Source organism: Sinohyriopsis cumingii, chromosome 8 (assembly GCF_028554795.1).
Source record: "Sinohyriopsis cumingii isolate HCF-2022 chromosome 8, ASM2855479v2, whole genome shotgun sequence".
Taxonomy (NCBI): domain Eukaryota; kingdom Metazoa; phylum Mollusca; class Bivalvia; order Unionida; family Unionidae; genus Sinohyriopsis; species Sinohyriopsis cumingii.
Window position 1 is genome coordinate 102,357,473 of NC_142968.1, and position 16,949 is coordinate 102,374,421.

General features: G+C 34.8%; 1 protein-coding gene across 6 annotated transcripts in view; it reads left to right on the forward strand.

Moving 5' to 3' along the window:
- The window catches only part of LOC149794260 (phospholipid transfer protein C2CD2L-like), a 148,911-nt gene that overhangs the window by 122,891 nt on the left and 9,071 nt on the right, over positions 1–16,949 (forward strand). For 3 of the 6 annotated variants that reach the window (XM_089968395.1, XM_089968396.1, XM_089968397.1), the window contains 2 exons: positions 2,308–2,401; positions 2,911–3,060. In XM_089968395.1, coding sequence (XP_089824521.1) covers positions 2,308–2,401; positions 2,911–3,060 — 244 coding nt within the window. The remainder of the gene's footprint in view (positions 1–2,307; positions 2,402–2,910; positions 3,061–16,949) is intronic. The other 3 variants (XM_089968398.1, XM_089968399.1, XM_089968400.1) reach the window with 1 other exon arrangement.

Here is a 16,949-nt window from a genome sequence, read left to right on the forward strand (position 1 = left end):
ACCCTCCATTCCAGGTGGATGGTCCCCACTCTCTTGGGGGCTTATTAGTCCATCATAGACCCTTCTTTCACAAGAATTAAAGCCCATGAGGGTTAGGGCTATTTGTGTATCTTGGACTGCTTGAATCAATCCTTATTGGATGGGGTTATGAGAGCAGCCTTTGGGCTCCCTTACACTACCTTTGGGTCAGTTTACCTTCTCTCTTTGCACTCCAGAGCAATGGTATGTATTCATTGGGTCTTAGCAACATGCGGCAAGAGGCCATCTTCCAGCTCAACAGTAGTCAACACTGCTACTGTAATTGTAATTGTATTCATATTTGTGACAGTTTTTGATGAGGTCATCAGCCTCCCTCTTTACTGGTAAATTCAGCAATGTAGTAATAGCAGTTTATGTATTGCATGTACTAAAATGTAGTTTTGGATGGGTTGGGTAAGCTTGTTTTTAAAATCTGTGATACTTAAAAGTTGCTGTTGCAAAGATTCCATCTTCCCACCCAGCACTGATGTTCTGTAGTCTAGGTCCAAGTCAAAAGAGGATATTCTGTATGTTGGCCATGTCTAAGAAGTCAAACTTGGAATATGTTCTTTTCAATTCTGGGTCTTCAATTGCTAACTGGAGGTGGGAATATCTAGCTTGGATGTGGAACTTATCCCAGAAAAGGAAAGCAGTGGAGGTGGGAATATTTAGCTTGGACTAAGAACTTGTCCCAAAAAAGAAAAGCAGTGGAGGTGGGTATATTTAGCTTGAACTAGGAACTTGTCCCAGAAAAGGAAAGCAGTGGAGGTGAGAATATTTAGCTTGAACTAGGAACTTGTCCCAGAAAAGGAAAGCAGTGGAGGTGGGAATATTTAACTTGGACTAGGAACTTGTCCCGGAAAAGGAAAGCAGTGTACTAGTAGCAGCTGAGTATTTACATAACTGAAATTAGCTTTACAGCCTAAAACTATATTTGGCTTAGAGTAATCAGTGGAACAAACAGCACAGACCCTGATCTGCCAGTGCATTCTGGGATGGCAAATCAGGGTCTATGGTGTTTGCAGTTGGGCCTGTCTTTTGAGCAGGTATATACAGCAATGAATAATAATTTGAAGAAGAAAAAAAACATCCATTGATTGGTGAACGACAACATGGTCTTATTCAGATCTGTGTATTAATGTCAACTGCAATAAATGGATACTCGTAGTGAAACCTCATTTATCAGGAATTTATTGCCTGAATGCTGGTGTGGCTGAATAACAATTTCTGAGACGAGACATATACTTTCAGGTATTTCATATTCCTGGTTTATTGTTACGAAAAGGGTGGAAATCAAAGTGTCTTTATGATGGGGTTTCAGTGCATTTCAGAGCATTTCTCCTACTTTGACACAACTTTTTGCATATTGTAATGATAATATGTTAAAATCAATTGTTGAATTTTGGAATTCTTAGCAGTTATGAAAATTTCTTTGTTTCATTATGTATCCCAGGTGTTGTATTTGTCATTAGTGCTTGTGTTGTTATCCTTAGTGCTGGTGTTAATATTGGCAGATATTTTTAAATTTGAAAAACACCTTTTTTTGAGTATAGTTGAATATCAACTCTGACGTCTTCTGTCAACTCCACTTCATGTTCATATTCTATTTTCTTTCATGTATTTCTTTGAATATATCAGTTTATCCAACTCCAGTACTTTACAGTTTTCCAATATGGTTTTGAAAGAGGTCACTTTTCACTATTGTTTCTCTTTAGGGACAAAACCAAACCTTTCCTAAGCTCATTTTTAATTTCATTGAGATTGATACAAATGTAGAGTCCCAATTAACTGAACAGATGATACTTGATTTATGCCATAGAAGTGAATCATGAAGTAACAGCATAAATCGAATTTATTGTCACTGCGGGTATATGAATTGCATGATTCACAACACATGGTACCAGCAGTAGCATAAAAAACAAGCATGATGGTGCAAATTGAATATTATTTGTTCATTATAAAGGCTTTAAAATGAAAGTGTATAAATCAAATTGACATAGATGAATTGTCACTTCTGGAAGCTGCAATTGTTAATGTAAAAGAGTACAAATGATTGGTGATAAATTTCATATTTCATATGCAAGTTCTTGGTTAGCTGATTTTGAAAATAAAATTATTATGATGTTTTTTAGGAGAGGAAGTGTCGGTTCACAGAACAAAAAAGAACAGTACCTTAAACATTTTAAAATAAATTCTTTCAATTTATTGTCAATTCTATACATATTTTCTTGATACCTTAAAGACATGTTTCTAAGATGGCAACTCCATATTGTGTTTTTGTTGTTGTAGACAATAGACAGTTCTCCCACAGAAGAAACAAACAATAGTTTGGCTTCAAGCAGTCCAGAACAGCTACCACCAGTAGTCAGCCCAGTGGTGAAAGGTAAAAAAAACCCCAGAATTCTTCACATATATTTTGTTCTTTACATTTCAACAACCTAACTTTTAGTTGGCAATATATAACTAGAATTGTGCTGATGCGACAATAAGTCACACACACACACACACACACACACACACACACGGCAAAGTTATATAAACTGTCAATGTATTGTTCTTGCTAAAGTTGACAAGGTGTTTTTCAATTTAATTTAAATTAGTATAAAGAACATTAACATGTCCAAATTTAGTTGTCATATATGTTTGGCTTACCATTAGAATGTGTTTGAAGTGGAGATTTCTTATGAACATGTCTGTAATATACATTGAGAGCGGACATTTAGAATAAAACTCATAATCCTCTGTCCATGATTTTCAATTTTACAGAATTATTGTCTTAGATTTTAGTACTTTACAGACTTTAGTCGCATGAGGAAGTTATCCTTAATGACAGGTTTTAATGATGTTGCTATAAAATGTATAAGAAGCTGACTGTATGTGTTGGCTTTGCAGAGAAAAAGAAATCCTTTGCTAGTCAAATCAAGAAGAGATTTTCTCGCTCCAAGAAGCGTTCCCAGAGCATGGACCGAGCATCAGGCTCGCTCCATGATGGCTCCAAATACCTGCGTCCGCCAGATCAGGCCTATGGACCGCAGTCAAAAGGTTTTTGTACTAAGTGATTGCTTGCCTGCCTGCTATTGTTGTTATGTTTTGATCTCAATGCTAAGATGTACCCAGTGTGTGTGAAGTCAAGGAAAGTGTTGCAGGTGTAATTGCACTCCTTAAATTTTTCTTGGATTTGTAGAGAAATACTAAAAGGTAATAACACTTTTAAAGGGAAATGATCCGACAGTTTTAACTGAGTTATCTGCCCAATGATCTTCACCTTGTCAGTTTTTCATCCAAGACATGTCCTGATGGGATTTCTGCAAAATAGCAAGTCCTACAGAGAAGGAGACTTAATGTACCAAACACGGCACATTTTTATTACTTTTAATATGAACCACCAAAAACCCACGAACGCATCAAAAGCCCACAAACCCACACAAAAAACACAAACCCACAAAAACACAAAACATTGAGTTGAAAGTCAAATAGAAAGTTAAATTTCTAATAAAGACATGGACTCCACAAGAATGAGAATAAAGAGGAACCCTCAGGTAATAGCTCGAAAGCTAAAACATCACAAAGAAAATGATAATTTTAATGTATGAGGGGCATAAATTTGTAGACTTTGTCTTTTACCATGCTATTAATGTATGGTCAGAATCCTACAGTAAAGATGGTTATTGATTAGGTTTACTTCAAACAAACTCAAATATACTGAAAGATATTTCATTTTATTATGTGATTGGCCTGCAGTGATTACACTGTTGCACAGCTTTATGAAATGAAGGGTTCCAATTGGCCCTATTTTTGTCAAACCTGGCTGGAACACTGTTTACTGAAAAAAAATGTTGTCATAGACAAAAGAGGTTATACTTGTAAATACTGTTGAATTGTTTATTTTGGATGGTTTCAATTTTCATGCTTTTATGAAACAAAAACTGTTAATGGATAATCAAATTCACTCAAGGAGTCACAGCAGTGAGTTTGAATCCTACCATCAGATAATTCCAGGTCGGCAACCATGGTGTGCCCTTAGTCTAAGTACCTTTACTCTACATAAAACAACAACTGAAAACCAACCCAGTCATTGATGTGCCTATCATGTCTATTATCTTTGAAAGCAGAGCACCTTGCACTGGGTCTTAAAATTGGGGTTTGAATGAACTGTGTGATGCATAAAAATTTGTACACTTTGAATAAAAGTGAATTCATAAATAATGCTCCCTTATTTTAATGCCCTCTATTATAACACATTTTCTGTTTTAAGATGAGTATGGTGTTGGATCCCATTTCATTAAGTGGTAATAAAATTATAACATACTTCATTATGAAGTGGTCTCACTTTTAGTAAATATACTCACTGGTTCCCAAGGATGGAATTATAATGAGGAAATACTGTATCCTGTACTTCATTATAGGATCATCTCACTATTTGGCAGTATGCTGTATTGCTGTCATATATATCATTATAATGAGGGAATACTGTATCCTGTACTTCATTATAGAGTAGTCTCACTATTTGGCAGTATACTGTATTGCTGCCATATATATATTATTATAATGAGGGAGTACTGTATCCTGTACTTCATTATAGGGTAGTCTCACTATTAGGCAGTATACTGTATTGCTACCATATAATGGATTATAATGAGGGAAATACTGTATCATGTGCTTTATAATAAGGCAGCCTTGCTGTAAGGCAGCATACTCAGTGACTCCTATTGACATCATTATAATGTGGTCATATTGTATCATGCATTTCATTATAACACAGTCTCACAATAAGGCAGTATGATTTATGGCTCCCATGGACAGTATTATATTGAGGGTGTACTGTATAGGGAGTAGATATGCCCCCACTGAAATGATTTTACACATATATTTATTCATTTGTACCCATTTGGTTGTAATTTTTCATACAGTTTGACATGGCTTCACACACACCCTATCTTTAATTTCTTTATTACAGTATTGACCCAGTCACTTCATTCTAAAATAGTGCCAAGATGCTTTAGATCAGTATATAATGATGCCCACAATTTTAGTGATGCTTCACAGTCATGTTGAAGTTATTAGGTGTAAAATAAATGACACCAGAAAAGATGTTCCAATTTCTTTCTAAGATAATTACTCTGCATTAATACATTATGAGTAAAACTATAGTCTTGTAAATCCAGCCCTTCTGTACTTATATTTTGGAGAAAAAAAGTGCTAAAAGTTGTCATTCCAACTCGAGAGTAATCAGACTAGAGTGATCTCCTCTTGGACCAAGGGTTTAGTGCTAAGTTGCATCATTACTTAAGTTACTAATTTCGCTTATACAAGAAAGCATGCTCATTTTGGAGACTGCACAAAATTATTTCTCACATGTGGCTTGTTATATTTGGAGCAATTTTTAAGGAGTTTTCTCACACAGGAGAGTATTTGTGTCAATTTCTCACTCTTTTCGATCCAAGATGAAGAATGTATACTTTATTGGCTTAACCATGTCTTATGATATGCAGTGTTGGCACCATTTATGTTACCTACCTTTTTCTAGAATGCATAAATTATAGTTTTAGTAGTTGACCAAGGATATAAATTCTTTAAATAGGTAGTCTTTTTAGTCCCAGATCGAAAATTTCTGGGCAGTCGATGCTGTTTTGAGGAACTGGAATAGTCTTAATGCAGATGCATTAATTTTGACTACTGATTACCAAGTCTTGCAGAAATCAAAAGAATCAGAGTGCTGTCCTGTCCTGATTTTTCCCCTCAGAATTTAAAATCCATGGATGAACGATCTGTTGAAAATGGAGGTGAAAGTTCCCAGGAAATTTTTGGTCTTTCCATAGCTGCTCAGGCAATTTCAAATGCAGGTATTTCGTCAGAACCTAGAATGGCACAAACTACACAAAGACACATATCAAGAAAACTTTCAGGTAAAACCAATTTTCAGAATAAGTGGTGAACAGAATCATTCAGACAAGAAGACCCAACACTTTGAAAGCATATGAAGAGAAGAATTTCTTTTCAGTGTTGCAAGCAGAAGCACATTACTCCCCTTTGCATGTTTAAAGACAAGAAGTTAGCTGCCATCATTGTGTAAAGATACCATTTCATGATCTCAGACCATCATCATGAAAGGGAGGATATAGGCCAGAACGAACCTCTGTGACCTGCTGGCAAATGTTCTTTTGTCTTGACAAGGTTTTAGACCTTTGTCTGACATGGAATCTACTGTTGGTTCTGACATGATTGAATGCAACATACTGAATAAAAGACCATATAAACCACTGTCTAGAGCCCCAGTGACTTGTATCTTTTATAGAGCCTTCTGACATGACTGAATGCATCATACTGAATAAAAGACCATATAAACCACTGCCTAGAGCCCCAGTGACTATCTTTTATAGAGCCTTCTGACATGATTGAATGCAGCAGACTGAATAAAACACCATATAAACCACTGTCTAGAGCCCCAGTGACTTGTATCTTTTATAGAACCTTCTGACATGATTGAATGCATCAGACTGAATAAAACACCATATAAACCACTGTCTAGAGTCCCAGTGACTTGTATCTTTATAGAACCTGCTTCCTACTTGTTCTAGCTACAGCAGGCAGAATCTGTGAGACACACCTTATTGGTCAATCAGACATGTCTGCAGTTTTGTTACACTTAAATTATGAAGAACAGGCTCTCACTCATGTTTAATCAGTCCTGTGTTTTTTTGCCTCAGAAGCATGTACAAGACCCAGTAACGGCTCTGAAGTGCTGCCAGAAGTGAACTGAGCCAATGAGAGAGGAAGATCTCATTTTTTTCTACCATTGAAAGAAAAAGAGAATGATAACTCAGGCCCTCTGGTTCTAGATATGGTTGGCTTTTGCATAATCATTATGCTTTTATCACTACAAAAGATGGTTTCTATCTACGACATAAGAGTACACTTGTCCATCCATGCATGCACTTTCCTAATAGTATTATGTTCTGTTTATAGCAGCTGCTCTATTTCCAAGAAACATGCTGGTATTACTTTAAAACATTTGACCTCGGTTTCTATTTATAGCAGCTGTATGGCTTAGTTAGGAGAGAACAGACTGTTTTTTTTATAACTTTTACTCATTGCTTGCAGATTCTTTGTTCTAATTCACACCTGGTACAAAACATGTCTCTAGGTATTTGGTGCTAAAAGTCGAGTCAGATTTATTCTAGTAGATGTGTGTGTTAGAGCAAAAATGTTTTTCAGATAATTTAACAGATGGATTAGAAATAGATGAAAGACCGATTCAAAGATGAATACATGTATTACACAATACAGCATGCCATTCTATAGCAGCTGCACACCCACTGCAGGCTGTGTGGAAAGGATTTTAATATTGATCATGATGGTAAAACAAAGAAACCTTGAATTATCTCTATTTACAAACTCCAATACTAAGGAAACTTGTAATTTTTTAAAAGCAGAACTAATAAATGCAGAGGCATTATTTACAGAGTTCTTAATAGAACACAGACTACCCCTATCAGTAGAAGATTATGTTGGTCCTTGGTTCAAATGGATGTTTTCTGATTCCAAAATTGCAGAAAATACGCATCCGCAAGAACAAAATCATCTACTATTGTTAAGTGTTTAGCAGAAGATAATTCACTTAAAATCACAGAAGCTATGAAAATTGGGCCATTTAGTATTGCAACAGACAGGAGCATTGATTATGATGACAAAAAGTTGTATGCTGTCTGTGTTAGAGACTTTGACAACAAAAAAGGCAAAGTCAATGTGCTCTTCTTTCATCACCAGAATTAACAGTAGATTCCACTGGAGAAAACATTTTTTATTTGCTTGATAATGCTTTGAATAAACAGAAGTTGGCAGAACTGTATGGGTTTTTCAGCTGATAATGCATCAGTGATGACTGGAATTCATAACAGAATTGCATTCTGTATTTTGAAAAATGTCTCCATCGGTGTCCCTATCATATGATACATCTTGCTGCAGGAAAGGCTGCTGATAAATTAGAAGGAGAAACCCTGCAGTATCAAGCTGGCATTCTACCTGACAATGTACTTCATGCGGACAGAGTTGATGTGCAATGGCACCTTATTTCCCAGCTAAAAGATCCAATAACTGGAAGATATATATTTCCTCGTCTTTGTCAGGTTATGAAAGGAATATTGGTTCTTTACCATTCTAATGCTGACTGTGAGAGATTGTTCAGCATTGTTAACAAAAGTAAAACTGAATTTAGATTCAGGCTCTGTAACCCAGCAGTTAGTGCTCTACTGGTGTGCAAAACATTTATAATCTCAGCTGGTACAAAGTGTTTTTAAATGCAGTATGAGAGACTGTTGCTTTTTAAAGCTCAAAGTGCTATATATGAAAATCTGAAATAGTAATTGATGTTAAAAGACCAGAAGGGGTAAATAAACATTTTGTACATATGTTCTTTGAATTTTATTATGTCATATGTGGATTACTCTTTTTCTGCTTGGATTACTCTTTTTGTCCACTTGTATTACAATTTTTCCTCACCAGGAGTTGGCATGGATGGGTTGGTTATTTATTAGGCATATAATGAAGTTGCCCAAGACTAAAACGAGTTTCTTGCTCTTATTGGCTCATGAGGTTCGGTCAATACCACAAGCATAGCATTTCACAAATAACTGTTCCCTAATGACATTATCCAAACCATGGTATGAGGTCAGAGATGACTTTCCTTATGAGATCTTTCATCCCACAGGGCTAAGTTTGACTTAGTCTGGCAAATAGCAATATCACAGCAGGCTTCCTTGCAGGGTCATTTAGTAGCTTCACAATAATGCAGTCATTCAACTTTGGCTAGTTTTTAGGGCAAACTTTGTCCCTACACACCATATATGGACATAATGAGATGCTAACTTTAATGCATATTTTTCAGAAGATATTAGGCTGCTTCCCATACATTAATGGTTTGGATATTGGATCTTCCCAATATAAGGGGATGTAACTCTCTCCACCCCTTACCTATTCATCTAATGTAGTATGATCAGGTAACATATTTGAAGAAGAAACTAATTTTTTATTTTAAATACATTTTCTCAGTAGTATATACCTGTTCATAAAACGGGTCTTTCCCCATTTACAAGGTTTCCAACTTGAGTGTGCATACTTGTTCCAGTAGTAACTGATGTATGGATAGGATTTAGCTCCTGTCCATCACTCTTATCAGACATCTAACTAGGTTGGCATGCATTATTTAGCACATTTTTGCTAAAAGTGAACTTGGGAGGACTGGATTTGTGAGGTAGTGGTTGTACTTCTGATGTAATATTAATGGAAAAGTATCATTGATTAAACATATTTTAATTTTTAAAAATGGGTTTTGAAGGACTAGGTCTTGAAATCACAAATTTAAAAAAAAATTGTGGCACCAAAGATTTTTATTTACTGATTGATGAAGAAAATAGGTGGCACGTTTTTGCTCTGCGCATTAAAAAAGTTTCTTATGCTGTTAACACATTGTGTGATGCTTTTTGCTTTGTGTTGGGTACACCACAGCATTTGCATTACTATATTATTCCATAAAGTGTTAATGTTATTTGTAGAAATAGTAGATTCAAATGTAGAAGTAAACTGTGATTGAAATAATAATGATTATATAAGGAATGACTTTGTTTTATAAACAAGCTTGCTTTTAGAAGGAAATGCATTGTTTTTCAGTAGATGAAGCTTTTTTTTCTTACTGTACTACTAATAGCAGGTTATTTTTTGATTCAGCAAGTTAACTTAGAAGGTGAATCCCAGGCTTTACATTTTACACAAATATTTTGGTATCCACAAAAACAATTAGGTTTCCAAATCTACAAGTCTTTGAGTTTTACTAGTTCCTCTTCCTCCCATTTCCAAGCTAAAGGAAGCCAACTTTACTGAGGTTCATATAGATGGATAATATTAGTAACTAATTCCTCAATGAGACAAAAAAGAACATTAATTTGATTCCTGGAAACTGGTCATTTGAAATAATGGATCATTTACAGGGATGCCTGCTAAAATTATTACTCGAAGGACTCCCAAAATTTTGTGAAATACAGTCCTGTGGTAAATCTATAAGCTTTGAGTTGGTGGACTGATGCTGAGTTTGAGGACTGGGTCAGATTTCTTGTCAACCTGCACACTGTCTGACATTATATACTTGGAATACTTGGAAGAGTTTATGTGATGTTTCTGCATCAGTTGTCTGTTAGTAGTTGTTTCTTACTGCTGTTCCACCTACACTGCTTGGAGGAAAGTAATGAAAATTCTCACACAGATTCAAGCTGGTTCTAAATGATAATGGTGCTTTTCAGACATTCCTCTTGTTATTGCTATTGCTTCTTAATGGATAGTCATATCAGTATGAGGTATTCACAAAAAAGATTTCTTCTATTATAAATGAAAATGGTGTGAATTTGAAGTCCTATATGGATGTCATTGTCGCCATCTTGGAACTCTTGTTATTGCTTTTCTTTTTGACCAAAATCACCGTATCATTTTTTTCCTCACTTAACATCTGCTAATAAGCACAACTAAGAATATTGGTTATATAGAAATGAGGTCACATTTACGTCATTTTAAATTAGCAGATAACTTTCTTTTTTATCTTAAATATGATGTCTGGAATCATTGAGAATTTTTTTTACAGTCAAGCCTGTTTCTGGTGGTCAACATGGGGACTGGCCAAAAATTTTATCTTAAGATAGTCTTTATATGGAATAAACCAGATGGATAACATGAAGAAGTCAAGGAAGAACATTGTTGACTTCATCTTGAATTAGAAATTGGAGTACAGAAAATAAACCATATGTTTTATCTTGTTTATTAATAAACCAGTATAACAAACAAAAAAAAACCCCTCTGAACTCTAAATATTTAAGGCATAAAAGATTTATAGATTATGCTTTCTGGAGCTCTTCCTGCTTCACACAATTGATAAGAACAACAAAAATGTAATTTTATGTAAAACTCAATTATATGCACACTATTAAAGTAACTTTTATGAATCGAGAATATGAGTGTGATAAATGAGCAGTTATCATTTAAATTTCATTATGTTAACTTTGGGTATATTTAATTGAATAAACTACATGTCTGTGTGCCATCCTCCCCACTTTCCATTACACAATTGATTAAAAGTAGGAAATCTAACTAAATGAATAGATAGTAAAGCATTGTTGCTATTAGAAGGAACCATAGCATTATTTATCACAAAAGAGAGGGGTATATTGCTTGATACTGCTGAATCACAAACAATCAGAGTGACTTTGCTGCTTTCTGATCTTATTATGTAACATGTTTGCTTATTTTTAACTTTCTGCATGAAATCAGTGAAAGTGGGTCTAAATTCGGGAAAGCATCAGGCTCACAAAGTATGTAAATGACATAAATGTAGAAAATGATAATTAAGTGTGAAGCTACAAATCTACACATGAAAATGCATGATAATGTTGATTGTAACATTTACTCTTCCATTGTGAGGGCTTTCTACTCATCTTTGACATTATACATCTTCTGATTACAAATGAATATGAGCCTCTCAGCCATATACAAAAGAATACCAGACTGACCTTGTGATACCATTTCTTTAAATACCAAGTTAACTTTCCAAGAATTTCACATGGTTGGACCAACACTCGCCTATTTTTTTTGTCCATTGATTGTGTTGCCTTATTATGTTAATTTTAGGAATTTAATTTTCACATTTTCCTGAATTGAGCTGTACCTGAAAGATTTAAAAAATTGTGTTTTTCGTCTGTACAAAATGGATTATAAAAGTAGTGTCTGTGGGGATCTGAGTCTTCCTAGATACTGTTAGGGTTACCTCCTCTTGTCACCATTAGGTTGCAACAGATATACTGGATGTTCTTGCTTTCACTTATCATAGGAAACATCATATCAGTATTATGTCCCATAATTCATTGCATTTTTGTATTTTATCAATCAGCTGTCAGTAAAGTTCAGATTGTTTTCTTGAAATTTCTCTGCTTTAAGCATATTGGTAACTTAGTTTTTTTGTAACTACATATTTTATTTGATCATTGTTTGTCTTACATTAATAATACTGGGTGTACTGTTCCTTTTCAAAATCTTGCACTGCCTGTGCATAGTTGATCAGAAGGGAATTGGTCCACATTTTTAAAGGCAGGGAGAAATATTTGAGATCAGAGTAGATAATGATGGGATTGGAATGGAAATCTTGGGATTAGTTTTTAAAAGCTTACAAGTATGTAGTAATAGTAATATTACTATGATTGTTTCTCCCTTCAGTCATTTTGTAATTTTTCTTCACTGTCTTCTTCCACTAGTACCATAGATAGTACTATTAGACTTTTGTTTCATTAGCTGTGATTCTAACTAGGATGGAATTGGCGTAATAATAAAGCACCATAAATTAGCAAATATAACATGTGTCCAAATATAACATGCACTCAAGTATTACCCACAGTTTTTCTGTTGTGTGTAAAATATATACTAGATTACCCACAAATGTAAATAACCATCAGGTCTTTGTAAATAAATGACTAAACTCTGCTTAGTATAAAATTCTAGGGTATGGTGAATCATCCTTTTTATTTACCAATGAACTGCAGTAGAGCCGTTTCAACCAAACTGGGTCAGTTCATATTCAGTTCCTCACCTTGAGTCCTCTGGGGCCCAGAGTGGCCGAGTGGTCTAAAGTGCTCTCCGTTACGGATCACTGCCATCTCACCTCTGTCTGCGTAGGTTCAAGTCTCGGATTCGGCCAATGTGGGTATGTGAGAAAGCTTGCCAGTAGCTTCTCGAGGGTTGGTGGTTCTTTCCAGGGATTTCCTGGGTTCTTCCTCCACCATTAATACTGGCTGCCATGTATAGCCTATCTTGTGCTGAAAAATGGCATTAAACCCTACAACAACAACAACCTTGAGTCCTCTCAAACATTCCATGATGACTCAACATGCTGTCTTAGTTAAATGCACAAACCATCCATTACAGGTAATTCAGAATCATTTAAATGGTCATTTATCCATAAATAATTGCCAGATACACCTTACAATTTTACGATAAATAATAATAACACCAGCTACTATTTACAGTTGATTAAGGAAATGTGAAATTCTTAAGGAAGTCAACTTGTCTCCAGCTGACCATGAATCAGACCTATCTATGGCAGTTTAAAATTTTAGTAAATTTTAGTAAACATAACAGCATTGCTGCTTTTCATCAGCTAGTAAGTAATTAAATGGAGATGCTGATTTTATTATGTTAATGTCATTAAATCATCTTTAAACTTCGAAAAATGTAGCTGAAATGTGAAAAATAACTACAAAATCAACATTAAGCTCATTTGCCATTTCGATTTTTGTGCGTTGTTCAAAAATGGAATGAGTCATTTAAAATATTACTACAAGACAATAATGCAAGTAAAAATCAAGTTGTATAATAGGCAGACATATATACCCCATGGTGGGGGTGCGTGGTAGGAAAAAACTTGGATAACCCACATGTTATATTCACTAATTTACCTTATATGTCTTGTATATACTCACTTATAAGTCAAGTCCTACTGCAAACAACACAGATCCTGACCTGCCATAGGATAATGTGCCTGCAGACAGGGTATTTGATGCTTGTTGTATTGATTATTCGTTTAAAAAAAGGGTATGCGAGGGCAGATCTGGGTCGGTAGACTTTGCAGTTGGATTTGAATTATAAGAGAGTATATATGGTACCCATAATGTCATGAAATTATGTCTTGGAAACAACAGCCAATATCACAAAGCCTGCCATAACAGTATAAATTACATCACTTGTTGAGTGTTGTTGTTACAGAGTTACTACTATTGAAATTGGTCCCAACACATACACTTGTTGAGTGTTGTTGTTACAGAGTTACTATGTTGAAATTGGTCCTACCACATACAGGTGTCACATTCAAAACAAGTTTGATGTAGACTTTAAACTGCATAAACTTCCTCCTATGGGATTTTATTTGCTTCAGTTACGAGAATTTTCTGCATGTTTACATTCATCATCATACATTGTACTAACCAAAAGTCAACAGGAAGTATTTGACAGACAGTGGGCTACCTTAATTCATAGCTGTGTTTTGAACTAGACACACAAGGGTGCAAGATGTCTTATGGCTCAAAGAAAGTATGAATAAAATTTGAGTTTTCATTTTCATCCTCTTAGAATGCTTAGGCATCCAGGTGGGACTGAGAGTGTAAAAAAAATAGTTGCGTCTGATAACTGGGTGATAGATTTCAAAATTTATCAAAGACTTGTTTGATTTACTATTGTGATATCAATTTATAATTATAGCCAAAAGAGGTTAATTCCTTAGCCTTTGTCCCAAAATTCAGTCATTTACTCACAGTTGTTGAAAATGCAACTGTGAACCCTTTCCATACCATTTCTCAGATTGTGTCCTGACAAACTTCATGATTGGCTCTGTGGATGATTCTGAGATCTCAGAGGATCAGATATGTTTTGTAAAAAATATAAACAAACAGTATCTTTAAATATTAACTCAGCATCTGATATTGAAAGTGATTCTCACATGGTTGGATCCCACACTTCTGTTGTTTCTCCTACTGAGTTCATTAGATGGTCAACGTAAGATTATGAATCGGCTTCTGCTACTTGCAAAATGCAGAATGACAAAAACTAACCTATCCTGTCAATATTCTACATAGCTGCTAAATTAATATGGGAGTAACTCTTCCAAGATGTTATAATTACCTCCCCTTGTTACCAGAAGCGGGAGCTTGAGTGAGGATGCTTGCATTGTGGAGAGATGTATCATACTCAGTCAGTACACCTTGTGTATACAGCTGAAAGTCCTTCTACTCATTTGTGATACTTCATCAGAAAATTTTATAACAAAGGTAAAGCATAAACCCTTCATGTTGAAAAAGTCCAAATTATATAGTAAATTACCATACACTACTATTTGTTGATGTAGATAATACATTGATAATGTGTATGGCTTCAAGACATGTAATTTCAGTGAAACCTATTACAATATATCATTATGTATATGGGTTTGGGACCATTTTATGTTGACCACAGATGATGTAGAGCAAATTGTTACGGGACCAAGAACATCTAACCTTCAGGGCAATAAAGACCATGAGTGTATCTTGTTTTGTCTTAGTTAACATCTTGATGGTGTAGCATTAGATGTAGTGATTGTTTTTACACAATTTTTTTAGCATGAATTTCCCCATTGATGAAGTTATGCCAACTCCTATCTGTTGTATGATTCCTTGGTAGATGATTGAAAGTTTGTCATTTTCTTTTATATTTATATTAAAATAGTATATTATATATTTTTGTTGTATATATTTACATTTTTCATTGATTTCTTAAACAGTATGTAGATTTCCACCAGTCATCAGACAAAAAGAAAGTTTGGAAATTTGTAAGACATGTTGAAGACAATGCATCACATTGCAGTGTATTGCCTCTATTTTTTATATGAGGATACATAAGTTAACTTTTACTTTTTTTATACTTGTTTTAAAAAGTTGGTAAAGGAAGGTCCCTAAGAAATTATTGGCGACACGATTAGAGGCTAGTCAATTCAAGGCTACCATATATAATCTCTTATAAGACAAGACCAACTGCAATTTGCAAAGACCCCGATCTTCCACTGCATAATGCGCTGGCAGATCTGGGTCTGTGCAGTCTGGTAGTAATCAGTAGAACAAACAACATAGACCCTAATCTGCAGGCACATTTATGCTACGGCAGGGCAGGACCTTTGTTGCTTGCAGTTTGACATGACTTATTAGTATGGTAATATTTTTAATGAGAAATCACATGTAAAAAGTCATATTTGTCACTTTATTTTGGTTGCGTTTATCATCTTAATGTCATTTATAAAGATGTCACTTTTTTTATAATGCAAGTTGCAAGTTGTAGATTAAATGGGAAAACATCTAAAAAACTGACAGTGTTGATACCAGAAAGTGGTAATAGAAATCTGGAGTTTTTGTGCAGTATGATTACAGGAGAAGACTAATTGATTACTAGTAACATGAGAAAATGTATATTTTCTATCATTTTTCTACACTGAAAAACACAATTATACACATACAGAAATGTTTCTACTTTCAGGCACACATGAGGTTCCTATGTTTTGGCCCACTTTTGCATTATTCTATCCATACAAACATTTTGTTGTTGTTGATAATATATTTTTTTGTTGTTTAAGTTGTTTTGGTTTAGTCTTATGAATGAAATATTGATCAGTTTTTAATTTACCCTTTCCTGTCTATCTTGCCATCTTTTTCATCTCAGTCTTTTCAGAAATTCCTCTGTCCAATTATAGACCCACCTTATCTGTGTTATTAATGGAGAAATAAGAAGATTTGAGATATTGTTTTGAATTGTGTAGAAAACCAGCCATTATGTTTTTGTCTTGAACGACTCGAGTTGATTATGAGTACATTTTTCTTGATGCAATATTAAAATGTTTTCTTTCTCCTTTTCTGCTCACTTTTCGTGTGTGACATAGGCTGGCACTCTACTCAGGAGATTCACCGGGGTATGTCTGCTATCTTTGTAAGAAGGAAACCAGTCTACCTTAATTTCATGTTGTCTGTTCTTAAATAGACATTCTTATTTCAAAATAAATAGGAGCAACATTTCAATTTAATTTATGACTTATCTTCTGTTTCAGTAATTTTAATTAATTTCATGTTTGCTGCCAACTATGAATTTAACTGTGAGTGTAAAATGTCCTTGCCATTCACCAGATTTGATTCCCATGTCTAATAAAGCGATTGTAAACTCAGTGCCAAGCCCTCCAGATATCAACCATTCCCTATAGTTATGCAGATTAGGTTCCAAGTGCCCTGTAAGATCATAGGTTGAATTTGTTGAGCCAGCCAAACAGTCTGATTCCTAGTACACAATTGTAAACCAGACTGGTCCTATATTTCATCGTCAGTATAAGAAAAAAG